The following is a 23,855-nucleotide window of genomic DNA, read 5'->3' as shown; positions in this document are numbered from 1 at the left end:
TTAAATCTTATATATTATATTTTTCAAACTGTTTTTATCTTTTGCGAATAAAATGATAACACTATCAGCCGGTCGTGATAGCGAGATCGGAGTAAAATAAGTTTGATATATACGTAGATATATATATTCACCTTAGAGTAAAAAATGAATATTTTATGATATTATAATATAATATATATATAACTATATAAGTAATTTTGTATCAGAGGTTTTATTATGGTTAACACCACTGTGTCAACGGTCGTGTAATAGATAGGTATTTGTTACATATTTCAATATTTGTCTTCAAATCGTGATTATAATTGATTTTTAGCAGCCAAATATTTATATTATCATAAGATCCATAAATTTTCGTACAAGCAATATTATTTTAAAATTTTATTACCTAAATATTATAAAAATTGAAAATATCTAATACCAAAAACGAGTTGAAGTGAAATTTTGAAATTTTTCCAGCCTTATTTATATTTCAATTATTTCATAATAGTATAATACACAGTTAAGTTACCTATTTGTTGTATCAGTTATCTAAAAAAGCAAATTTAGTGGCGACTATAGTAAGAATCGAATAATTTATAATTTTTTAACTATCTATACTTTTTAAATAATTTGCAAATTTTCGTGGTTTTGAATGTTTTGATAAATTTTGTGAACAAATAAATTTAAAATGGTTATTAGAAAAAAAATCTTGCCAATGTATCTTAAATATTTTTAAATAATTATAATAACAACTTATGACTTATGAAGTTACTTATGAGTAACCTTGTATTAAATACTCAAGCTTTTTGACCTGGTGAAAAATGTGTTATCGACATTTATAGAAAAACTAACTATCTCTGTACGGTTGTACCTACACTTTGTCTTTGTATGTTGCCCGTACGGCCGTACAAAATGCATTCGTGTTAAATTTGGTAACCTAATGTTAACATTTAGCGTAACGCGTGTGGATAAATAATATTTTTAATTTTCTGATTTGGTATTTTTGAACATTTAACAGCGCATCATTTTTTTTTAATTATTTTTTGTTGAACGACCCAAGTTTGATTTCCTTTTTATTCCGGACTAAAAACCAACGACTTATAAAGTTTAAATAATGTGGACCCAAAACAACGAAAAAGTTTTGTACTATTATACTAGGTAGGTACATCAACTATTCACTAAACAAACTAATTTCTAATAATAACTAATAATTAGTAATAAGGATGGAAAAAATATCTTTATGTGCGTATTTGTCGATTATTTAAAAAATTAATAACTCGATTTTTTATTCACTTATTAAATTAGAAATAGGCTTAAAACTAGTTCCATAATGTTCTATTGTTCTCTTTATTTATTAAAAAAAAAAAATTAAGATAATCGGATGGGTAGTTTTTAGAAAACATAGATAAATGACTAAGATTTCCATTTTCACATTTGTATATTATATAGATTAGATATAACTAAAAAAAGTTGGTAGAGTCAAAATATTTAAAAAATATATAACACATTGCAAGGAATGATAATATAAACATTTGGTGAAATTTTAAGTGTCTACTGTTATTCAGTTTGAGTTACAAAAAATAAGATAATCATTAAATGAGAGATCGTACATTTTTTAATAAGTACGTAAATATTAAATGTCATCAAAATTTATACTTCAGACACTTAAAAATGTATGTAGATACTCAGCGCATTGTGTATATTAGATTTTTTTTTATATCCAACAAGGCAACAACTAATAATTTAATAAATTGAAACTTGTAAGGAATCTTATTTATTGTATCTTGTATATCTTATACAGAGTGATTCTTTTATCATTAAACACTAATTATTTCGTCAAGTATTCTCAAACTGTATGAAATTTTTGTTTTTTACCCTTTTATTTAATAGTAAAAAGTAAAACTACTATCTATTTTTGATTTTCAAATGACAACTTATAATTAAATTGTACTAAATTAATAGGGCTATATTTTTATGAATTTTAACGTTAAAATGATTATTTTTCGTTAATTTTTTAGTGAGATATAGCTTTTTAAAGTTGGGTGGTTTTCGGTTTTTATATAATATTTCTTGATTCATTTAATCATTTGAAATAAACTCATTATCGACTTATCGACGCAATGACGAACTTTTTATTTGTAGTTAATAACTCCTCACAATAATAACTTGTAGGGTAAATACCTAAAAACCTCAAACCACCCGACCTTAAGCAGCTATAACTCACTAACGAGTAACGATTAAATGAAAAATAATAATTTTAATGTCAAAATTCATAAAAAATTAGCCCTACTATTTTATGACATTTTAAATATAGGTTGCCATTTGAAAATCAAAAGTTAATAGTGATTAGGTGATAGTTATTTAATATAATAAGGAAAAAAATAAAAATGTATAGTTTTAGAACAGACTGAAACTAAAAATTTAAAAAGTGAACTTTTTTTGAAATATTGAGTTTTTAATGATAAAAGAATCAATCTGTATATAAATACAAAGTCGACAGTCATAACAGATATGATTATTTTTGTATCTATCTGAAAGCAACATGATCGTGAGAAATATCTTACACCAATGAAAAATGAAAATAACCAGGTAGAATATGCGTGTGTAAAATGTCCAAGTAGAAAATTAACCGAAGCTATCTTCGGTTATTATTTTTTTTGATTGAAATTTCAATTTTCTTACATTTTAACATACACTCCAAAATGACCAAGAATTATTTTCAAATAATTTTAATTAAGAATTCTCACCATTACAAATCGTCTATAAATATAAATACATAATGTTGTTGGTTAAGAAAGTTTTATTAATTGTGGATTTCCGCAAGGCAGTGTATTGGGGCCTATTTTGTTTATATTATATATTAACTCCGTCTGTGATATTAATATTGATGACTTGGCCATTATTTGTGCGATGATACTTGTCTACTTTTCTCGGACAAATCGTGGAATGGAGTTCATGATAAAGCTAAGTTTGGTTTGAATAAAGTTTATAAATGTTAAAATGTCTATGTAATAGAAATCTAACTTTAAATGAAGATAAAACTATGTTTATGTCCTTTTCTATTAATAGGACTTCAATTAATACAAATGGTAACTCAATAACCTTACATAGATGGCTTAATACAAATCCTTGCAACATACATACTTGTAAAATAATAAATGAAGTTTCTAGAATCAGATATTTAGGTTTTGTTTTTAATAAACATTTAAAATGGAATTTACATACACATAATTTATTAGGAAAGCTACGTACAATAACTTACAAATTTATAAAGCTTAAGAATTTAATACCTACACAAATAATTCGTATAATATATTTTGCTTTGTATCAGTCGATTTATCAATATGGGTTACTAATATGGGGTGGACTAGGTGATTGTATTTTAAAACAGCTACAAGTAAATAAAAACAAAATAGTAAGAATATGTTTGAATAAGTATGCTTTTGAAGGGCCGACTAGTCGAAACTATAGGGATTTGGGTGTTCTACCAGTTAAGTCCCTCTATAAAAAAAATAGCTAAAAATTTTTTTTTTTATGTAAACGATTAATAAAGGTGAAAAACATCACATTTTTAGAAAATAAAAGAGAAAATATGGTTTATAATATTCCCGTCAAATATGCCAAAAAATCTTTTGGTAAATCATTTGTGGACTACTTAGGGCCTACGTACTTAACTTAATGCCATATGAGTTTAAAAAAAACATCTATTAGCATCAAAATAGTGTTAAAAATGTGTTTATAAGTATTTATTCATAGAATTAGTTTAATCTATTATTGTATTATGAATATATTACTAGATAGTTACATTCAAGTAATTTAACTTAATAATGTCAGAATAATATTTTGTGTTTTGTATTATTTTCATTATGAATCTTACTTTTAATTTTAAAAACTAAATCTATTATTTTTATTGAAATTTTGATTTTTCTATAATTTTATTTTATAATTGTCGTAATTTAAATGACTAACTAAACTGTATACTATTTATTTATTTATATAATTGTAAATTTTTATTATTTTTGATTTTTTTTAGTATAATATTGTTACACTCTCTATCTCTAACTCAAGCTATGCTTAAAAGAGATAGATAATCAAGTATTGTAATTATCAAATTGTGTATAGTAATTTTAAATTTTTATTGATAAATATAAAAAAAAATATATATAATGTTGTAATGTTTACCGTCCTATAATAATCTTAGTATAATTTATGAATATTACAAATATTTTAAGTTGTGTATATAGCCAAGTTGGAGGGAGTTTGGATACTAAAACTCCTCCTACCTAATATATTTTTTTTCTCGTTTATATAATATGAAATATTTATATCTTTTTGTGACTTCACCTTTAGCATCTTAGCGATTTGCGCTATTGATAATGCGATAATGAACGTTAAAAAAAAATAAAATATATAGGTACATATAATATATATAAACACATAATAGAGTTTGATATAGGTAATAGTAAGTTAAAATTAATGAATGCATTATTTAAGTATCATATAATAATTTATAAGGGACCTTTGTATTGTGTAAATAAGTGCTATTGTATAATAGTTAGATGAAGTTGACATCTACTAGTAAAACATTAGTATATTATTACCTATTATAGTTCTCGTATTGTTTATTTTAGATACAAAAATTTATAATTATATAAGCAGGTTTTAATCAGATTGCTTAATGTATAAAAACAATAAATAGATTATTCAAAATGTCATAATAATAATATAGGTATTTTGATATTTTGGTATCACATATTATACAGCTTAATGGACAATATGCTGTCACTATGTAGATATATTGCAGTTGATGTAGATGTCAATTGTTGGTCCAGTCACACTATTATATTTTCAATGGTCTGTAATCAGTTTTGTATACAAACCTCAATCCGTACAATAGCAGTTTCAAAATATACTCAGGTAATTACTGAACAGCTAAAACTTTAGTAGGTATAATGATCAATTCGTACTGATGAATGACATTTTGTTTGTTAATAGATATAATTTCATAATACGTTTAATTTAATATTGTTTTTATATTATATATGATATAAGTATTTAAAATATACCTAAATATTATACTTACATATTAAATGTATTAAGATATTTTGTTTTAAATTGTACTCGTGATTAAATCGTAAAAAGAATATATACCATCATGGTTAAACAAACAAGAATCATCTTTAACTGTTTCTATAATTCATTTTTATTTAAGTAAATTGTGTACTTTTTCATTTTACTTGTGAAAACAAAATAATGTAGACATATAGTTATTATTATATAGGTATACTTAAAAAAAAAAAATGTAACAAATAATATTTTGTAGGTATATGTGTACATTAAAAATTTAAGACGTGATAAATATTTTTATAACATATATCGTATAATAAAAATAGAAAATATTGCAAAAATAAATGCATTAAACAAAATATATTATATAATAATTTGTATAATGTATAAATACATATAATATTATGTATTTATAGGTATTGGCAACTATCAATCATTTGTTTCCAAAAATGTGTTCAATTTAAAATGTCAGTAATTAAAAACCACTTAAAAGATGATTTGTCGACAACCGGTAAACCAAAACCATCGACAATAAATGTTAACCGATGTCGTAGTACCACGACACATAGAGAGGGTGGACCCGTAGATACAGATCTGGAAATGAGTGAATGTCCATCAGTTCCTCTACGAATAGAAGAAAATATTTTATTGAGAAGCATGACGGCCAATCGAGGAATGATATACGTAAGTGATATCATAATATTGCAGATATATTTTTCTAGTTAATGGACAATGGTTATTAAATTAAATATTAATACAAAAATATGATTATGTAAAAATTTGCAAAGTAATAAAATAAATACCATGCCAAGGTTTTTAACTGATGTATCTAATAAATAAAAGCGTTTTGAAAAGTAAGGTACCTACATTATGTATACTTATACACTCAACATTAAGTTAAGTACTAAAAACATATAATACCTACCATAATTATTTTAATACAGTATTCACACAAACTATAAATCGTATTAAAATTTTTAATGATATATACTTCAATAGTAAATTTGTACTTAATTATTGTGATGATTATAATTACTTTAACTATATTTGTATACAAAATAAATTTAATTAATTCCTAGGTTACATATAATTTTAATTGTATAGTTTAAATTTTAAAGTAATATAGCTTTTAAATTAATAAAATATATAACTAGTAAGTATTAATATGTAAATTATTATTTTATTTTATTTTTTAGTTATTATTATTATGTTGAAATTTTTTAATACAATCATACAAAAGAATGGATATTATTTAAGTAAAAAAATTTGGATTAATAGAAGGGAAACAAACTTCTGTTCGCCTATATAGTTGAAGTTGACTTATTGAATAAATATTGAGTAATGATGAGCATTAAGTAAATTACTGTATTGGCTGTATTAATTATAAATATATTAAATTAGAATTAAAAGATAAATTATTATTAATTATAATATTATAAATATATAACCATTTATTGTGGTTCATTTTACTATTAGGTAGTATTGATTGTATAGTAGTTTAATAATCCAGTTTATATTTAAAAAAAATCTGTATTAAGTGTATTAATATATTTTTAAGAGTTTTTGGTTTCAGTATGAACCACCTAAACAATTCTTGTAATAAATCTTATCAAATCTAAGTTATAAATATTGAACATTTTTTATATTTTCAAGTATAAAATAATTTGCAAATTTTGTGATTTTAATGAATTTGAAGTTCCAGCATTTATATAAAAATGATTTTTATATTTTTATAAATATATTCTTGAATTAAAATAAAGTCTAAAAGTATTCAGTATTTTCAGTATTCTTTTATATCCACTTATATGGGATTTTGTAACACATTTTCGAGGTTTTGGCCAAACCTAGAATTTTTTATCAATATCTTATAAAAAAAACTTATTTTTATCAAAACTCATAAATGCCTAAAAATATAAATAATTTAAATTAAGTCTAAATATTTTTAAAATTTCACTGGATTTAATAATTTAAGTTATAGCGATTTTATAAGTTTCTAGTGTTGATAGTTGATACTCTTTGAATTATATTAAAAAATCTAAAACCGTTTGAAAAGTAATCGTAATTTTACACATGAATATAGCTAGTTTGTCGAAATTCAAATTACAGATGCTTATAAACAATATTTATGCTATTACAATATATTTATAAGTTACAATTTTTATAATGAAAACTTATTTATGGAACTCCGTATTAAATTTTCAAACTTGAAGTTTGAGTATTAATAATTTTGTACATTTTCGTAATTTTGAGGGATTTTGTTATAATTTTAACTCAATACTATAAAAAAATTAGTGTAAACTTATGTTCAACTTTCTTTTTTGATTCTGTAATTAAAAACTTATGAGGAATTTTTTATTAAATTTTTCAGGATTTTGATTAAGCATAATTGTTTTTATGAACTGTTATAGAACAAAAACTAAAAAAATGGTTAGGTTAGCTGGAAATGTAAGTACCGCTCTGCTGAGCAGCAGATCATTGCAATGGACGTATTACATTTGAATTCAATGTACCTATGCCTATCATTGTAAACGAAAATCGATTCTGGGCGGAGATATAGATCTTCAGTCTAATATATCATCAAATTATGTTTTTTTTATATTGCAGATATTAAAAAGTAATTTATTCGACTATTTTAGTTTGATTAAATTTTTTCTAAAAGTATATTGCATTAATTATATTTTATCGAAAATATAATTGAAAAAATTAAATATTTCTCATGCCTATTAAATATTAGTAGGTTAAAAAGAGTAAAAATATTTTGAAAATTTTATTATGGTGTATAGAAAAAATAAATATGAAATGTTCCAGTATTCACGGTTATTTGTTTTTGGATTACAATAAAATATCGAAAAAAATCGTTTGAAGAGAAATCAGTATTCAATAATTGAATAGGTAATAATATATGATAGAATATAATAGAATATATTCTATAGAAATTACGATATGTGGAATAAGTATTTATGTATTACTCATACATGGTATACCTATAAATCAGTGGTGGCCAAACAACAGCCCGCGGGCCAACTCCGGCACGCCATCATTTAATATCTGGCCACGAAAGAACTATAATATTTTATATTTACGTAAAAAAAAAATTTTAATTTACCGTGGTAAAAAAAGTTTTTTTTATGGCCCAGGTAAAAAAAGTTTGGCCACCGCTGGTATAAATTATGTTTCTAGAAAATTTGAACAACTGTGTACTACGCCCGAATTTAGTGTTTATACGTACCCATAATAAAAAATCTACATCGACCAAAAATAATACAAAATATCATAATAAAAATTGGAAGAATAGATAAAATTAAGATATTTTGATTATTTTAACGAAATTTCAAAAACATAAATAAAACAGAACAGTATTTAATGGCAATACATAAAACAAATTGAAAATATAATTATTAGCATGCCTAATTTTATTTTTATATGTATCACTTTTAGTGTTATATATGCATTATGCTTATGACTATTAAAATGAGCAATGAACTTAAAATATTAAATTTGATTACACATATAATACTTATACCTATCTAATAGACAAAATAACCATTTATAATTTATTTTTATTTATTCTTATATACCTAACCGTTATTATTAATCACATAACTTTTTCAAATAATTATAATAATAATTGTCTTACACATATAGTCAAATCATATACGTGCAGCTGTAACGTCATTGGCCATACAAATGACCATAATATTAGTAGATTTTTATAAAAAATATATAAATTGATTCGAATATTCAATTTGCATTGTCCTCATGATTCTGGGTAGATACTCCGCATACTTCCATACTATGTAACATTCAAACATTGTAAAAAATAATGTCAATAAACTAATTATCATTTTTATTTTTGCCAAATTGATTGAATATTATGAATAATGCCCGAAATTCCCAATTTGCTGGCCGCAACATCTACATATATATGTATATAATAGTTTATTTAATACAGCTTACTGATTATATTAATATTTTCATATAATCTTATCTTACTATATGTATAATATTACTGAAAAATAAATAATTATACTATTACATGGATTTCTACTGTATAGCAATTTAGCGTGTGGTATAGCAAACAATTCACTATGCCTTTGTCGTATTTAATTGGAATACCACTTGGTTGGCTGTTACTTGGCACATTTCAATATTTTGTGTGTATCGTCATTTTGGGTGACAGTTTCTTAGACCCATGGTATTTCACGTGTGCTTGGATAGTGGAAGTAATTTCTATGCTCCCCGTTATTATGATTATTACAATCATTAAATGTTTGTACGTGCAAGTGGTAAGTGTGCAAAATTTATTTATGCATTAATTATAATTTAGGTATTAAACATAATATTTGTCATATCAAGATAATAATTTAATATAATATAAATTATCAAAATAACATTATTTTACAGTTTGAATTATTTTTTATTTTATTTTTTATATAGCAAATATTTTATGAGAACGCATTTTTATAAAATGTAGGTAATGTATTTAATATCTATATAGATAGTTATAACAATTTTTGAAAAAAAAAAAATATTTGTTTAAGATTATTTTATTGTAAATAAGGTTATAGGTTATAGATTAACAACTTATAAAATATATGTATACAGAGTGATCCATTTAATGTGAAACACTTATCATAAGGGTCTTACGTAAAATATATCACCTTGATTATGTAAAATACCTATGTATTTAAAATAGATATAATGTTGAAAATCTGGTAACTTGCTGATATGTAGATATTTATTACTTTTTGTAGATTAATTGATTTTTAAGTGTAAGACTGTAAGAGTTTTATAATAACATTAAATTATTACTTAATACTAAATAGTCACAATAGGGAGCATAATATAATATTATTACTATTTTTTGAATTTTTTGAGCTTAAAAAAAAACCTATGTTTAAAAGGTACATATTTTAATATATCTAATTCTATTTTAATATATCTTATTTTTTTTTTATAAGTAAAGACTTAGTTTGAGTCTAGAAAAGTAGAAACTATCAAATAATTATATAGGCCTATTAAGGCATAGACACTTAAAAAATTGTTAAAACTATATTATAGCTATTATGTAGTGAACTATTAATACCTACCTATAGAAGTTTATATTAATTTTTCGAAAGGTTTAATTAAAAGGTATTAAATTTAAATATCATTAGAAACAAAACAAAAATTAGGTAAATATTAATTATAATAATTGTTATTTTAGGAAATACTGGAACACTGTGAAAAAGTAACATGGATTGGTTTTACATTTTTACTTTTTCAAGGGTTGGCCATTATAATACTTTTGCTTCCAGTTAGCAATTTATTTAAATACATATTTGGCGATTTTTCACGACCGATAAATTTTTTTATTTATTGGATGATGTTAGCTTTTCCACACATCATGATTTTATGCTTTGCTACATTTGGTTGTTGTTCAAAAATACATACAGCTAACATGCAGTCAGTTGGAAATGTCATTAATCATTGAAGGGGATAATTTGGTATAATTATTTATAATGATATTATTATTCTATTGTTGATTAGGTCTAAATGTTATCTAACTAATATTTTTGTCCTGATAAATACATTATTGTATTACTAAATATTTAATACTAATAAGTAATAATATTATAATATCATGATAATATGGTTTAAAATCTAATCCAAAATAAACTGATAAAATATATTAAAAATAAGTTATGCGTAAGTAGTAGGATTATTATAATTTTAATATCTGTATAACTTAATTTTTGTAACGATAGTAAATACGAGCTACATATCTAACTTGAAATAAATATCATGTAGGTACCTAAATTAATTGGTTTTTTAAATTTTGAAAAAAAGTGAAGGTGTTTATAGATAACAATTTAACATGGTTAATAATTTATAAAAAGTATTTTTTTAATTCTTTTTTTTTTTTTATAAAACTTCGAAAATCTATGAAATATTTTTAAAATAAATCGTACCAAAAACAACGTTTTTTAAAATCTATTTTTATTAATATAAATTGCTTATTATATTATTTTCTTATTATTAATATTATTTATTATACATTTAGATACATATACAATTGAGATAAGAATTTGAATTTTTATGTTGGATATAATAGTTAATAAAGAGTTATAACTATTTTAGTGATTCATGGGTGTTTATAGCTAGTATACATACATACAGCGAATTATTTTTAAAAGTGCAATATAAGAGTTGATTATTTATTTTATCATGCTTTCAAATGTATAATAACAATGTTTATTACACACCTCGCCAGTAGGCAAGTTGGTAACTAATGGGGATGTGAGTTAAGGGTTAAAATCATTAAATTAAATTATGTAATTTAATATTAATTTAAAATCAGTTTTTATTTAATAATATTTCATTACCTTCTCCCCAACAATTTTTTTTTTCTAATACAGCCTTTATTATTTTAGTTGGTAATACGCTTTAGTACTTACTAATAATTAGTGTATTCATAATTAGTTTATGATTATAAATTATAATGTAGGTACCATGTTTTTTTTCAATTTATATTTGTAATTAAATTAAGTCATTATATGTTAATTACTATTAAATAATGAAATTCACATAATAATATAGGTACTAAAAATATACTTAATACATCGATTCTCATTCTTATTGATATTAATTATTAGACAATAGTGTGTTCAAAATGAAGGACACAAATATAATATATTATAGTACAAAGACACAACTATAATTCTTTTTACATTTTTTTCAGATGTTTAGATCGTTTTCGCGACATTTCCGTTATGCTAATAATTGGAAAAAGCATGGAACTATACAAGTGCATTTCGAAACAACTAATCAGCGGAAAGCAATAAAAATTGATAATAATAATATTGAACTACAAGAACTTAATTACCATCCAATATTTCGAACTAAATAATAATTATCTGTAATCAAATATGTTAGTTATATATTTTTTAATTATTATGAATTATTATTTTTTCGTTTGTTATAATATTACTTATATGTAATATGTTAAATGCAAATATAGTCAATATTTAGTCATACTATATTAAAATTTATTACCTAGGTAAATATTTAATGTACTTATACTTATCCAAATCATCTTAACCCACAACTTCAAAATTGACAAACTTAGTAACCTATTAACATATACAATATACTCCGTGGACATAGGTGACGCTTAATAATTCAGAACTATTGACTCAAATTTTAATTCATATTTATATTTTATGATATTTATAGATACTTAAGAAGACGCTATACCTGCATGTGTTGTCTTTGTCTTATATACGCCGCGTAACATAGTTAAAAACTGTTTTGCGCGGGACATTTTTACTACCTCGATATTTATATCAAAATTACCAAAATTTTAAATCACATTGAGAAGAACTTTACCTGTGTCGTAGCGTTTTAATTGTTTTGATAACATGAATGCAATTAAAGTTATCGGTTTGAGAACTTAAGGTTTTTTTCATTTAATTATTAAAAATTATTGGTTACCACTATCAAAAAAATTAAAACGCTACGACACAGGTAAAGTTCTTCTCAATGTGATTTAAAATTTTGGTAATATTAATGTAGATATCGAGGGAGTAAAATTGTCTCGCGCAAAACAGTTTTTAACTATGTTACGCGTGTATAAGACAGAGACAACACATGCGGGTATAGCGTCCTCTTAATACAAAATTAAAAAAAAAATAATTATCTGTAGTAAAAAAGTTAGTTTTCATTTGAAAAAAAAGTTGTATCGTCATGTTGTTTCTTTAAATATTGTTAAATTACATACAAAAATATAAGTGACCTGAACTTGAAAATATTATTGATCAAAAATATTAAGTATACTATGTATATATACATCGCACGTATATATATACATATTTCTGTTCTAGATTTTTTGATCGGAGTGATTTTGCATCACCACTGAATTACATTCCTATATTAATATATTATACAGTTATATACTGCTATAATAATAGTTAATACCTAGCCAGTATTTATATGACATATAATATAGCCTATATTATATAGGTATATTTTATATAGGTAGTTAAGGTATATAATAAATTGTACCTTACCTATATACCTTTATGCATATTATTATGCATAATATTATACAGTGCATAATACGGCATATATCTGTTTTCATTATATAGGTAAGTACACTCAACCACCTATTACAATGATAAATTAAGTTTCATAAAATTATATTTTTTAAAACGTCTGGTGGTAGATATATAACATAATGTATCATGTAACGTGTATCAACGTGTAGGTAATGTATTTTAGTTCCTAAGTATTAAAAGGCCAGATTCGGATGATTCAATGATTCAAATATGAAATTGATAGCCACGCCAATTTCGTTATTCATACATAGGTACATTTAATATCTTTTGTATCTTTAATGTGATTTATGTGACTACATACGTAGGTATTGTAATGTGAAATTTTGAATAATTATATGTTTCAACAATCAACATAAATACCTAATAACCATGGTTATAATAATATTTCAAACAGTTAAAATAATAAATCAACCAAATAAATATTATTCTTACTACTTACAAATAAAATAAATAATCGGTATAGGTCGATAACGATATTACACGTGCGTCAACAATAGAGTCAACAGACAATAATAAAAAAGTACTAATATTAGGCAATATTTATATTGTTTTACGCAAGTCATGTATGACATGCGCAAAAACATTTTATAATATTATGGGTATTAAAGTAAATATTATATAAACCTACAATCTATATTGTTATTTTGATAGATATAATATGATATTATAATATACATTTAGGTAGGTATACTTAGGTAAATTAGGTATACGCATGGACGCCGCGAGAGGGCAAGGGAGTGCACTTGCAATATTTTTCTAATCGTAGCCACGCTAGCCTGCGCATTAATTTGTAGCCGTTGAAAAAAAATAAAATTACTTTTTATCGTCATATAATTTGAAAAAATATTTCTACGTATTTAACTTAATAATTTAAGCGTTGTTTAAAAATCAGCGTATACTAGGGTGGCCAGATTTAATTTTTAGAAATCTGGGACACCAAAATTCATAAAAAATAGGTAATTATCTAGTAAGTATATAATTACATAAGTATTTGTATATAACTTTTAGGTAAAAATAACATTAAAATTAATCAATTAGATAGGCCATCTTTATTTAATAAACACTCAAAATTCAAATAAAAATAATAATACAATTTCCAGTCGTTGAGATAAATATACTAATCTAGGTAGAATTTACTGATTTATTATTTTTCTTTATTTTTTTCGTCCAAGGAGGAGACCTTATATTTTTCAGTGCTGTGTATTTTCTTCAGAAATGTAGGATTTTTTATCATTTCATTGTAAAATTCAATGCAACTCAAGCCATATGTTTTTGTTATCAGACAACATTCTATTGTTTTAGTATAGTGTATAGTTGATAAATTTTGCACTCGCGTACAATTTGTATCGTCAGCAAATAACTGTTAACTAATGTATAATATATAGACTATAGGTAAACTATACATTCTGTAATATTACCTTTCGTAACCGTATCGTAATCATAATATTATGGTTTTTTCCCGATTAAAAATTAATGTAGTTAAAGGTAGTAAGTTGGCTAAATTTAGAAAGCGATTATAACTGTGATTGTCCTACATTCCGACGTTCGTTATCGAAATAATTTACGATTAGGATTTGTTTAGAAATAAAATCAATAACCGAGTAAGCAAAAGAAATACCAATTTAAAAATGATTTTAATTTCCGGGACATTACTATGCAAAAGTTCAAAACCGGTACAAGTCGGTGTCTCGAGAACTCTGTCCGGGACGCCGGGACATGGGTTCCTAAACCGGTAATGTCCCGGGAAATCCGGGACGAAAGGCCACCCTAGCGTATACTATGCATGATGCACCCCTCCGAAAAAATTCCTGGCGGCGCCTATATGGGTATATACGTAATTTTTCATCAAGAAGACTTTTGGTACCTAATATAGTATCCAGATATAAGATTTATTACATTTTTGTAATCCTGCTATCCAAAAATAAAACAATTGGTGGTTATATAGTTTTTAAAATCAACATTTTTTTTTAAATTTTATTTTTGTGATACTATATTACTATATTAGTACATATTATATAAATTATAGGTATTATGCTAAATAGAGTATACGTCATACAGAGACGTCCCAAAGTGGGGATCTGGGGAAAATATGTGTCACGTAGAATCTACATTGTAGATTGTAGGGAACGCTTCATTAACCATACGATTATAGCAAAAAAATCCACTGCAGAAGTGCAAAGATTAGTAAAATTTAATATGATATATGAAGTTTTTTATACTTCAACTAATTCAACTATAATTAAGTTGATTTAAATTCATGTACTGCATGATTACATATTTACATTTCCAATAGCTTCTATATTAGCAATTTATTATTTATATCAATTTTTATGACTTCGATGAACATTTCAACTCAGATATTTTGTATATACATTTGTTAATAACCAACAATTTCACAGGTAATGCAAAAGCATAACTTAATAAAAATTGCAGTTATAAAATTATCCATAACTATAATATTTATTGATAGTATATGCATTTATATAAATTTCTATAACGATGAACTTAAGTATCTATATCATTTTTTAACCCTTTAATTCCAATAATTATAATTACTCCATGGAAAATTAACACTTTATTTAAAATAACATATATTATCGAATAATAATAGTTAAATACTTTTATATATAGCAATAGCAATAATCAAAGCTGAGCATTAACGAGTTAAAAAGTTAAATTTAAGTTACTCTTACTCTTAACCATGTTACTTTTATTTTCATAAGTAACTTCTAATTCAACGAGAAAACCCAGAATGATTTTAATATATTAATAACATATTAACATTAAGCAATAAATTCGTCGTGTTGACAACAATTATTATTTGTTCATAACATTTTGTTCATATTGCTTCCTAGTTACTGTGACCATTCATGTAATTAATTTTACATGAAAAAAGAAAAGTAACTTATTGTTAATTAAGTTAAGTTAATTTTTTTCCAAATTAACTTTAAACTTAACTTAAAAAAGAGTTAAAATAATTAGTTAACTTGCTCTTGAGCCTTGGAAATAATAATGAATTAATGATCATAGTATTACATTAGGACAGTACTCTTTTTTGACGTGTGTCCTAATGTCCTTAACAATAATGTTAAGTACATGATATTGTACTGTTTTATTTAAAATCATTATGGGCTAATACGTGTTTATGTGTTTTTACTGTTTTTTATGATTTGATTATAAATTTATATTTTATGGTTCGACCTAATATTTTATTGGTTGGTAGCACGATTTAAGATATACTAAATCGTATATATTTAAATTTTACACTTGGTATTTTTACCTTTAAAAAATAATTTATACTTTAGTTTAAGTTTACTTTAAATTCTTTAATATCAAAGCATTTTCATCGTAAAGACACACACTAGATGAGTTAACATTAAAATTGATAATAATAATAAAATAATTAAAGAAATCAAATGAAATAAAAAAAAAAATGTTATAGAAGGTAATTATAAATGGGCTAATTAAATATGGGTAAAACGGGTAGAATAGTATACGGATTGGGCAATTACGACAGAGAAGGAGCTATTTTTTAAAATTTTTATATCTGGTCACCATAATTATAGCATTAACAGCGTTAAGATAAATGATAATATCTAGTCGTTAATTGCTAATTGTTATATTTTGTTATATAAGACTTGTGGTGTAGCTTATTAAATAAAAAATATATTTAGGAATTATAAGTCTATAAGATATTTTTTAGTTTTTGTTTTGATGAAAACAGATATAGTGTCAGTGATAGTGACTGGTGTAACGGTTGGGGAGACATGGTCTCACGTTTTTTTTATTTTTTTAAATATGGGAGACTTTGGTCTCCAAAAAAATGTCGACTATTTGAGTTCATGATTATATATTTTTTTTATACATAAATTATACGTTAAGGCATTGTATAATGGGGATTATACATAGCCTTAAAGGTATGGTATAACGTGTCGAGGTATGGATTCGCGGTGGCGGTTTTGCGTAGTGCGCACTATTTCACCGTACACGTCATGTTTAGAAATTAACCAGCAAAAACTATTTCGTGCGCAGCTGCTGAAACACATTAATATTATAATACACGAGTGTTGCGAACTATAGCAACAAAAGATGTTTTTTTATTGACGTCATTGTTCTACGTTCTTCTAGAACATTCTATAAAACACGGCGGCGGCCTTTCCACTTCGCGCACACTCACGAATGCTGCCGCCCCTCCGACGGACCGCTTATTGCTCATACCCGTCACTCGATACTTCATTAGCGCTCCGCTCTCTCAAGCAGACGGTTCCCTGTACGACGATTTTTCTGCCGGTGCTCCGAGAACAAAATGGCGGACGGTAAGCGTAATTTTCATATTACATTACGATCGTGTTTTAATATTATATAATTACACAATTGATATCTTAACAATGTATTTTACACGTTTTATTATTCTACTGTGCACACGTCTGACAGAGAGTTTTGTTACAGAAATTGCCGCCCAAAAGCCGAAAAAGACATCCTCCAAGCCACCATCTGGTGCAATTCACTGGCGTCGGAGCCTTTGCTTTTCCACGCCCGGCAGCTGACCAATGGACTTGATTTTCGTCACTTCGTAAGTATAATTGATTGTATTATACCATTATATTATAAAAACTACTAATTTATTATAATAAGTTATATAGTATAATTCAGCACGTACAATTATTATGGGCGGTCCTACATACGTAATAATAATATTGTTTCAATGTAATAATTCATCGTGTTCTATCCTTACTTACTTGAATGAGGTAGTTTTCATAAGTATTGATTACTCTGAATTTCGTGCTTTCGAGTTTGCGCTTGAGCCGCACACAAAGGATCTGCCCCGCCCGACCGCCCCACTTCTACACCAACGTAGGTTGCCTAAAGTGGCAACGTTGTACGCTGACGCAAAATCGATTTCCCCTCTTCCTCTCCACCCGTTGCCTAGCAGCCATTGCAGAAATATGACTACGTGGTACCCGATTTTTTTTTACATTAATACAGGGTGTTCTTACAGTTTGGCAATATTTTTTTACATTTGAATACGTTCGATTTTCACGATACACTATATATGGTGGTGATTTTCATGGTGAAATCAGTCATGCCTAATTATTTTTTAGAACATAATTGTTGTACACTCGCACATTTCGACCACAATATCACGCTTTTCACGTTTTTTTTTATACAAAGATTTTTTAATATTATTTTACAAGGTCTCGAGACAATAAAAAAAATAAGGACATGACTCATAACGAAATAAAAACACCATTCTAAACCATGATAAATTGTTTATTTTTAATCGACCTTGTATTTTGTTTCATTTTATTTGCCAACATAAAATGAACTTAATAGGTATTAGTTGTTAATAATGTAAAATTAAATATAGTAGTCTTGTCTTTGATGAGTAATTTTTATTATCTATTTAGTCAGAATATTTTGATTATTGTTTAATTACCTATTTAGTATTTGCTTTAGATTTATTGTTGCTATACAATAACTAAAAGTCTAAGAAATTTTGGAAGTATATTATATAATTTTTTTACTAAATCTACTTACTATTATATATTGTGTATGTTAAGCACATATAATACTATTAAATAACTATCAATTACCTAAAGAATGCACGGAACTGCACTAATTTCTCAGTTTGTTTCTCAAGCTATGTGTTTAATGTTAATTCCCTTGTTCCTCAGATTAGTACCCATCATTAGGTGATGATCATATGAGTAAATATTAATTTGAGCATGCATAAGAAAATTATATTTCTTTAGAACTTAAAACAATAAATTATCAAATAATTACAATGTGGTCCAACATAATTACCTAATTTGCATTATCATATACTATGTCTTCTACTTAAGATTTAGTTATAAATTTTATTATTTAAAAAATATATTATAATTTTTTCTAACTTTAGATTCTAGAATTTACTAAATTGATTTTAAAATAATAAAGTTTTTAAATACTTTTTGAAATTGAAATAAACAGAAATTAACCCATTATAACATTGTTATCGCGTTAAGTAAAATGTATATTACCTTCAAACTGTATTTAAATTAATTTAGGTAGGTTTTTATTGTTTTGTCAACTAATAGGCTGTTCTGTACTTCTTAAAATATTTATAAATTTTGGATAGGTACCATAAATTTAACTGATATTTAATTTATTTGATATTGATTTATCTCCCTCAACTTGTAATTGTTCTCATTAATTTGTTAATGTTACAATATTTGTTTTTGTGAACATAGCTAATGTAGTAATGTTCCTATAATAATAATATAACATTATATTAGCCTAAAAATTGACAAGTTATTGATTTTACTCCCTTATAAAATTAATTAAATGTTAAGAGGACGTAATACCTACATGTGTTGTCTCTGTCTTACTAATGTACATCATAGCAAATTTGCGTTTAGAAGAACACATTTTGTGATGTTATTTTTAATATTGAAGTAAATATACTTAGTATCAAATTTAAAGGTAAAAATATTGTCTAGGAAATTTCTTATGCTTTTATTGATATTTTAATTTTAAAGTGAGTATTAGATATGTAAAATGTTCATAACTCATTTTAAAATGATGATATCAATAAAAGCATAAGACATTTCCTAGATACTATATACTTACCTTTAAATTTGATACTAAGTAAATTTACTCCAATATTAAAAATAACATCACAAAATATGTTCTGCTAAACACAAATTTGTTATAATGTACGTTAGTAAGACAGACAACACATACAGGTTATTACGTCCTCTTAACATTTAATTAATTTTATAAGGGAGTAATCAATAACTTGTCAATTTTTAGGGTAATATAAATATTATATTATTATTATAGGGACATTACTACATTAGCTATGTTCACAAAAACAAATATTGTAACATTAACAAATTAATGAGAACAATTACAAGTTGAGGGAGATAAATCAACATCAAATAAATTAAATATCAGTTAAATTTATGGTACCTATCCTAAATTTATAAATATTTTAAGAAGTGAAGCATTTTTTTTTTTTAATAAATACAACATTTTAGGCCATTTAAATGAATTATCCTATAGAAAAAATTGGTGTACCTAACCCATGTAGTTAAAAAAATACAATTAAGTATGGTCTCTTGTATTTTTACTCTAGTATTAAAGCTAACATCACAAAATGTGATGTGCTGAATGAATGCAAATTTACTGTGATGTACGTTAGTAAGACAGAGACATCACATGAGGGTATAATGTTGTCTGATATTGAATAAAGTTATTCTTTATGTTCAAACTATTTAAAGAATAAAATATTATTATATAGTTTAAAATTATTATAAAATTGATTAAATGAATAAATGCCTTTGTGTAAAGGAGTAATTCAACCAAACATTTACAAACGTTCAACATACGTTTAGTTAACATTTTCAATTAAATTAAATTTAATAAAAGACTACATAAAATTTGAATGTGTTAGTTTAATTAGAGAATGGCTACTATTCTAGATTTATATCATATCAATGTTTTGTTATTGGGAGTTGACATTAAATTATTATTACTATTATAAAATAAATACATACTCAATATAATTAAGTTATCCTCTACTTTCAGTATGAAATTTCAAATGGTATTAAAACCACAGATATTAATATCATAACTTACAACAATGATTGGAGATCTATAATGTTGAACATTTGACCATATAAAATGTTGTCAGAGACAGTACATGCATCTCAAGGTAATATTTTTGAAAAATAAAATGATATAATATACTTGTAATTTTTTATACTTATTTTCATAGTATCATTTTATCAAATTTTAACCACAAAACCAACTTAAGAAAGTTAATAAAAATGAATTCTAATTTATTTTAAATTAATGAAAGATCTTACTCGATTAATATTCAACTTATTATATGTACCTAGATGTGAAAAATATTTTAGTTGTTTAAAAGTTAAACGAAGTGAAGTGTATAAATGTATAACAAGTTATCTTAAACGTTGTGTTTGGGTCAATATTTGTAAGGCATATTGTCATGTTGTATGGTTATTCATTAAATATTTTAAGAATCAATACCACATTGTTGAATGAATAAAAAGTTATTCATCTACTAAATGTTCAATAGCATTAAAGACATTAGACATTAAATTATTGGTTACTAATTAATTAAACTTATAATCTGATTTTGGCTCATTAAATTTTAGTCATTCATTAAACTTGTTACCACGTTGTTACTCTGTACTTTTATCGATATTCAAATTAAAACAGCTGCAGAATAGTCATCACTTGTCTTGTAATAAGTTTAAAACTTCACCATAAATTGAATTTTTATCATGTTAAAACTAATACTTTTTTATTAAACTCTTTGTGCAGCCCAAATGATTCAATGGAAAGATTGAATGGATAAAAGCGTTCATTAAATGTGTTTAAAGAATGGTTTAAGGAGCCATTTATTAGCAACTAATATTTCTGAAATTCCACATAAATTGATTTCTAATATTAAGTAACATTATCAAATAACAGGTAGTGGTTATTTTCAATAGATAAAACTATGTATGATACGATTAAATTGATTTTATTTCCATTATCTAAGTAAAGGACAATAAATTATGAATTAAAGGTTTTTTTAATGATTTGATATTTATTCATTTATTAGAATACAATTTACATTAATTACATATATTAAATGTTCACTATCCATTATTATTTTTTATTATTTTGACTAACATATTAATTTTTTTTTTGGTTAAAAGTAAACCTCATTTTTTTAATTTAAGATTATTTTGTTGCACAGGTAGAGTTTTATTATGTGGGTACAATCTTTAATATGGCCATGCTGTAAGTAAGGATTTTATGCTTAATTCAAGGTAAGTACTACCATTACTTTATTTTTATACAAAATTTGGATTTTATAAGATACACTATTTTCAGTAAGGATAGAGAAGTGGGTTTTCATTACACAATTATTTTACCAATTGGATTGGTATATAAGTATTGTGAATCCAACATCACGTCATTATTATTATTCAACCATCATTACACACAGGTTGGAAAACTTTCTCCACAGTTAAACCCTGAGTTAGGTTGTTAATTCTAGGGTTTATTAGAAGGTTATTGTTTATTCATCGCTATAATTATTAGCCATGACCAGTGTTGAAGATTATACTACTTCAACGCTTAACTAATTATATATTGACTAAATCTTCGCTTGTCAACAATTTCTAAGGTATTCTTATCAACGAACAACTTTGTTTTATTGAAGCAACATTATAAAATAATTTTATTTTTAGTTCTATGTGCATCTAATGTGTTTTAGATTTTCCAAACCTCATATATTAGAAGTTGGAGTTATTATATCTAATGGATGGTCCTTAAGATGAAGTGTTTAAAATTGGAAATGTGTTATAAACATTTAGACACAACTGGATATTTTTGTATCTATTACTTTGTATTAGCAAAGAGGTTGGTGGAGTGACTGGTGATCAATCCCTAATCAACCCCATCTAAGTTGCTGTTGTAGACTCAGACATGAAGTTAACTAGTGCAAAACAAATTATACTACATACAAATTATTTTGGCTCTTTAGTTTAGAGCTCTATGGGCTTGAAGTTGTCAATTTTTTTTTTATGTAACATTTTATTTTCAACACAATTTTAAATCTGTTTGCATAGTGTTTATTTAACACAAGTGCCTCCGTATTCTTTAAAACCCAAAAATGTATTTATTTTGAAAATAATAGAAAATAATTTGTAAACTAACATAACTTAAAAGTAATCAATAAACACACAACTATTTGACTTTATACTATCTTATGTATCAATATATCTATAATGTTGTCTAAAGGAATAATTAATATGATGATGCCTTAGTTCTGTTATCTACCTGTCTTCAATTCTAAAATAATAATATATACCATGATATATTTACATTGTTGAAATAGATGTATTAATAGAAGTTAGAAGTTATTGATATGAGGAGTTGTATTGTAAAGTTTGTATTTTATATACATATGTTAATACCTAGATCTTTATTTTTTTTTACATAAACATAATAAATTGTTTTATATAAATTTAAGTTTAAATTATTTATAGGTTGAATATATTTTAATATTTTTTTAAACCTAAGGTATAAACAAACAGTTGTCTATATATTTTAAACATTAAATGTTTCTTATTCAAAATTCATACTTTAAAATTATTTCCTTATTATTTTAGAAAAGCACGAGTAATATAATCTTTAAACCTATGCTATTTATTGAATAGTATTTGTATTTAAAGTTTGATTGTTTAGCCTGAACAGGAAAAGCAATTATCGCCTAGTATTAAAATAGTTGAATCTATTTTTATCAGGTAATTAAAACTAATGTCAGGTGTTTTTTTTTGTACTAATATATTTAAATATTAATTTATGGATTGGGTATAAATTATCATTCATACATACTCAATTTAAAAAATAATATTTGTGTCAATTTTCATTTTATATTTGAGAAGGATTTGGTTTACAGTAAAAACTGTATTTTACTAAAAATATCTAATATGTAGTATAAATATGCTTTTATATGCATACAAATAAAGTATTTTTATTTTAACATATTTAATTGGTGATAATTAGGATCCCGTGTATCTACTAACTAGCAGCATGCTATCCAAGGCATCTACTTTATATTATAAGTATTAGATATAAAAATATATTTTCTTGTATTAAAATACACATTTTGTTCAAAGGCTGTAACTTAAAAGTATGAAAAGTGTATAT

At 24.6% G+C, this 23,855-nt stretch overlaps 2 protein-coding genes across 6 annotated transcripts; both read left to right on the top strand.

The window, feature by feature from the left end:
• Positions 1 to 4,668: 4,668 nt before the first annotated feature.
• On the top strand, positions 4,669 to 11,927 carry LOC113558595. The gene is made up of 6 exons (XM_026964090.1): positions 4,669 to 4,708; positions 4,773 to 4,896; positions 5,463 to 5,730; positions 9,102 to 9,332; positions 10,253 to 10,532; positions 11,768 to 11,927. The coding sequence occupies exons 3-5, from the start codon at positions 5,512 to 5,514 to the stop codon at positions 10,517 to 10,519; spliced, it is 717 nt and encodes a 238-aa protein (XP_026819891.1). The 5' UTR covers positions 4,669 to 4,708; positions 4,773 to 4,896; positions 5,463 to 5,511; the 3' UTR covers positions 10,520 to 10,532; positions 11,768 to 11,927.
• A 5,370-nt stretch (positions 11,928 to 17,297) lies between these two features.
• Positions 17,298 to 22,902, top strand: LOC113558868. Of its 5 annotated transcripts, none has more exons than XR_003405721.1 (6): positions 17,298 to 17,458; positions 17,592 to 17,715; positions 20,712 to 20,838; positions 21,895 to 21,967; positions 22,032 to 22,326; positions 22,417 to 22,902. XR_003405721.1 is itself a non-coding variant. In XM_026964447.1 (3 exons), the coding sequence occupies exons 1-3, from the start codon at positions 17,322 to 17,324 to the stop codon at positions 21,940 to 21,942; spliced, it is 309 nt and encodes a 102-aa protein (XP_026820248.1). In that variant the 5' UTR covers positions 17,298 to 17,321; the 3' UTR covers positions 21,943 to 22,902. The 5 variants fall into 5 exon arrangements, 1 of the variants encoding a protein (XP_026820248.1); XR_003405722.1 differs by having other exon boundaries at positions 22,391 to 22,902; XR_003405720.1 differs by having other exon boundaries at positions 22,032 to 22,902.
• The last annotated feature ends 953 nt before the right edge of the window (positions 22,903 to 23,855 follow it).

The sequence above is a fragment of the Rhopalosiphum maidis genome, chromosome 3, assembly GCF_003676215.2.
Source record: "Rhopalosiphum maidis isolate BTI-1 chromosome 3, ASM367621v3, whole genome shotgun sequence".
In the NCBI taxonomy this organism is placed as follows: domain Eukaryota; kingdom Metazoa; phylum Arthropoda; class Insecta; order Hemiptera; family Aphididae; genus Rhopalosiphum; species Rhopalosiphum maidis.
The sequence above is the reverse complement of the archived record's forward strand: the minus strand, read 5'-3'. Positions and strand labels throughout refer to the sequence as shown.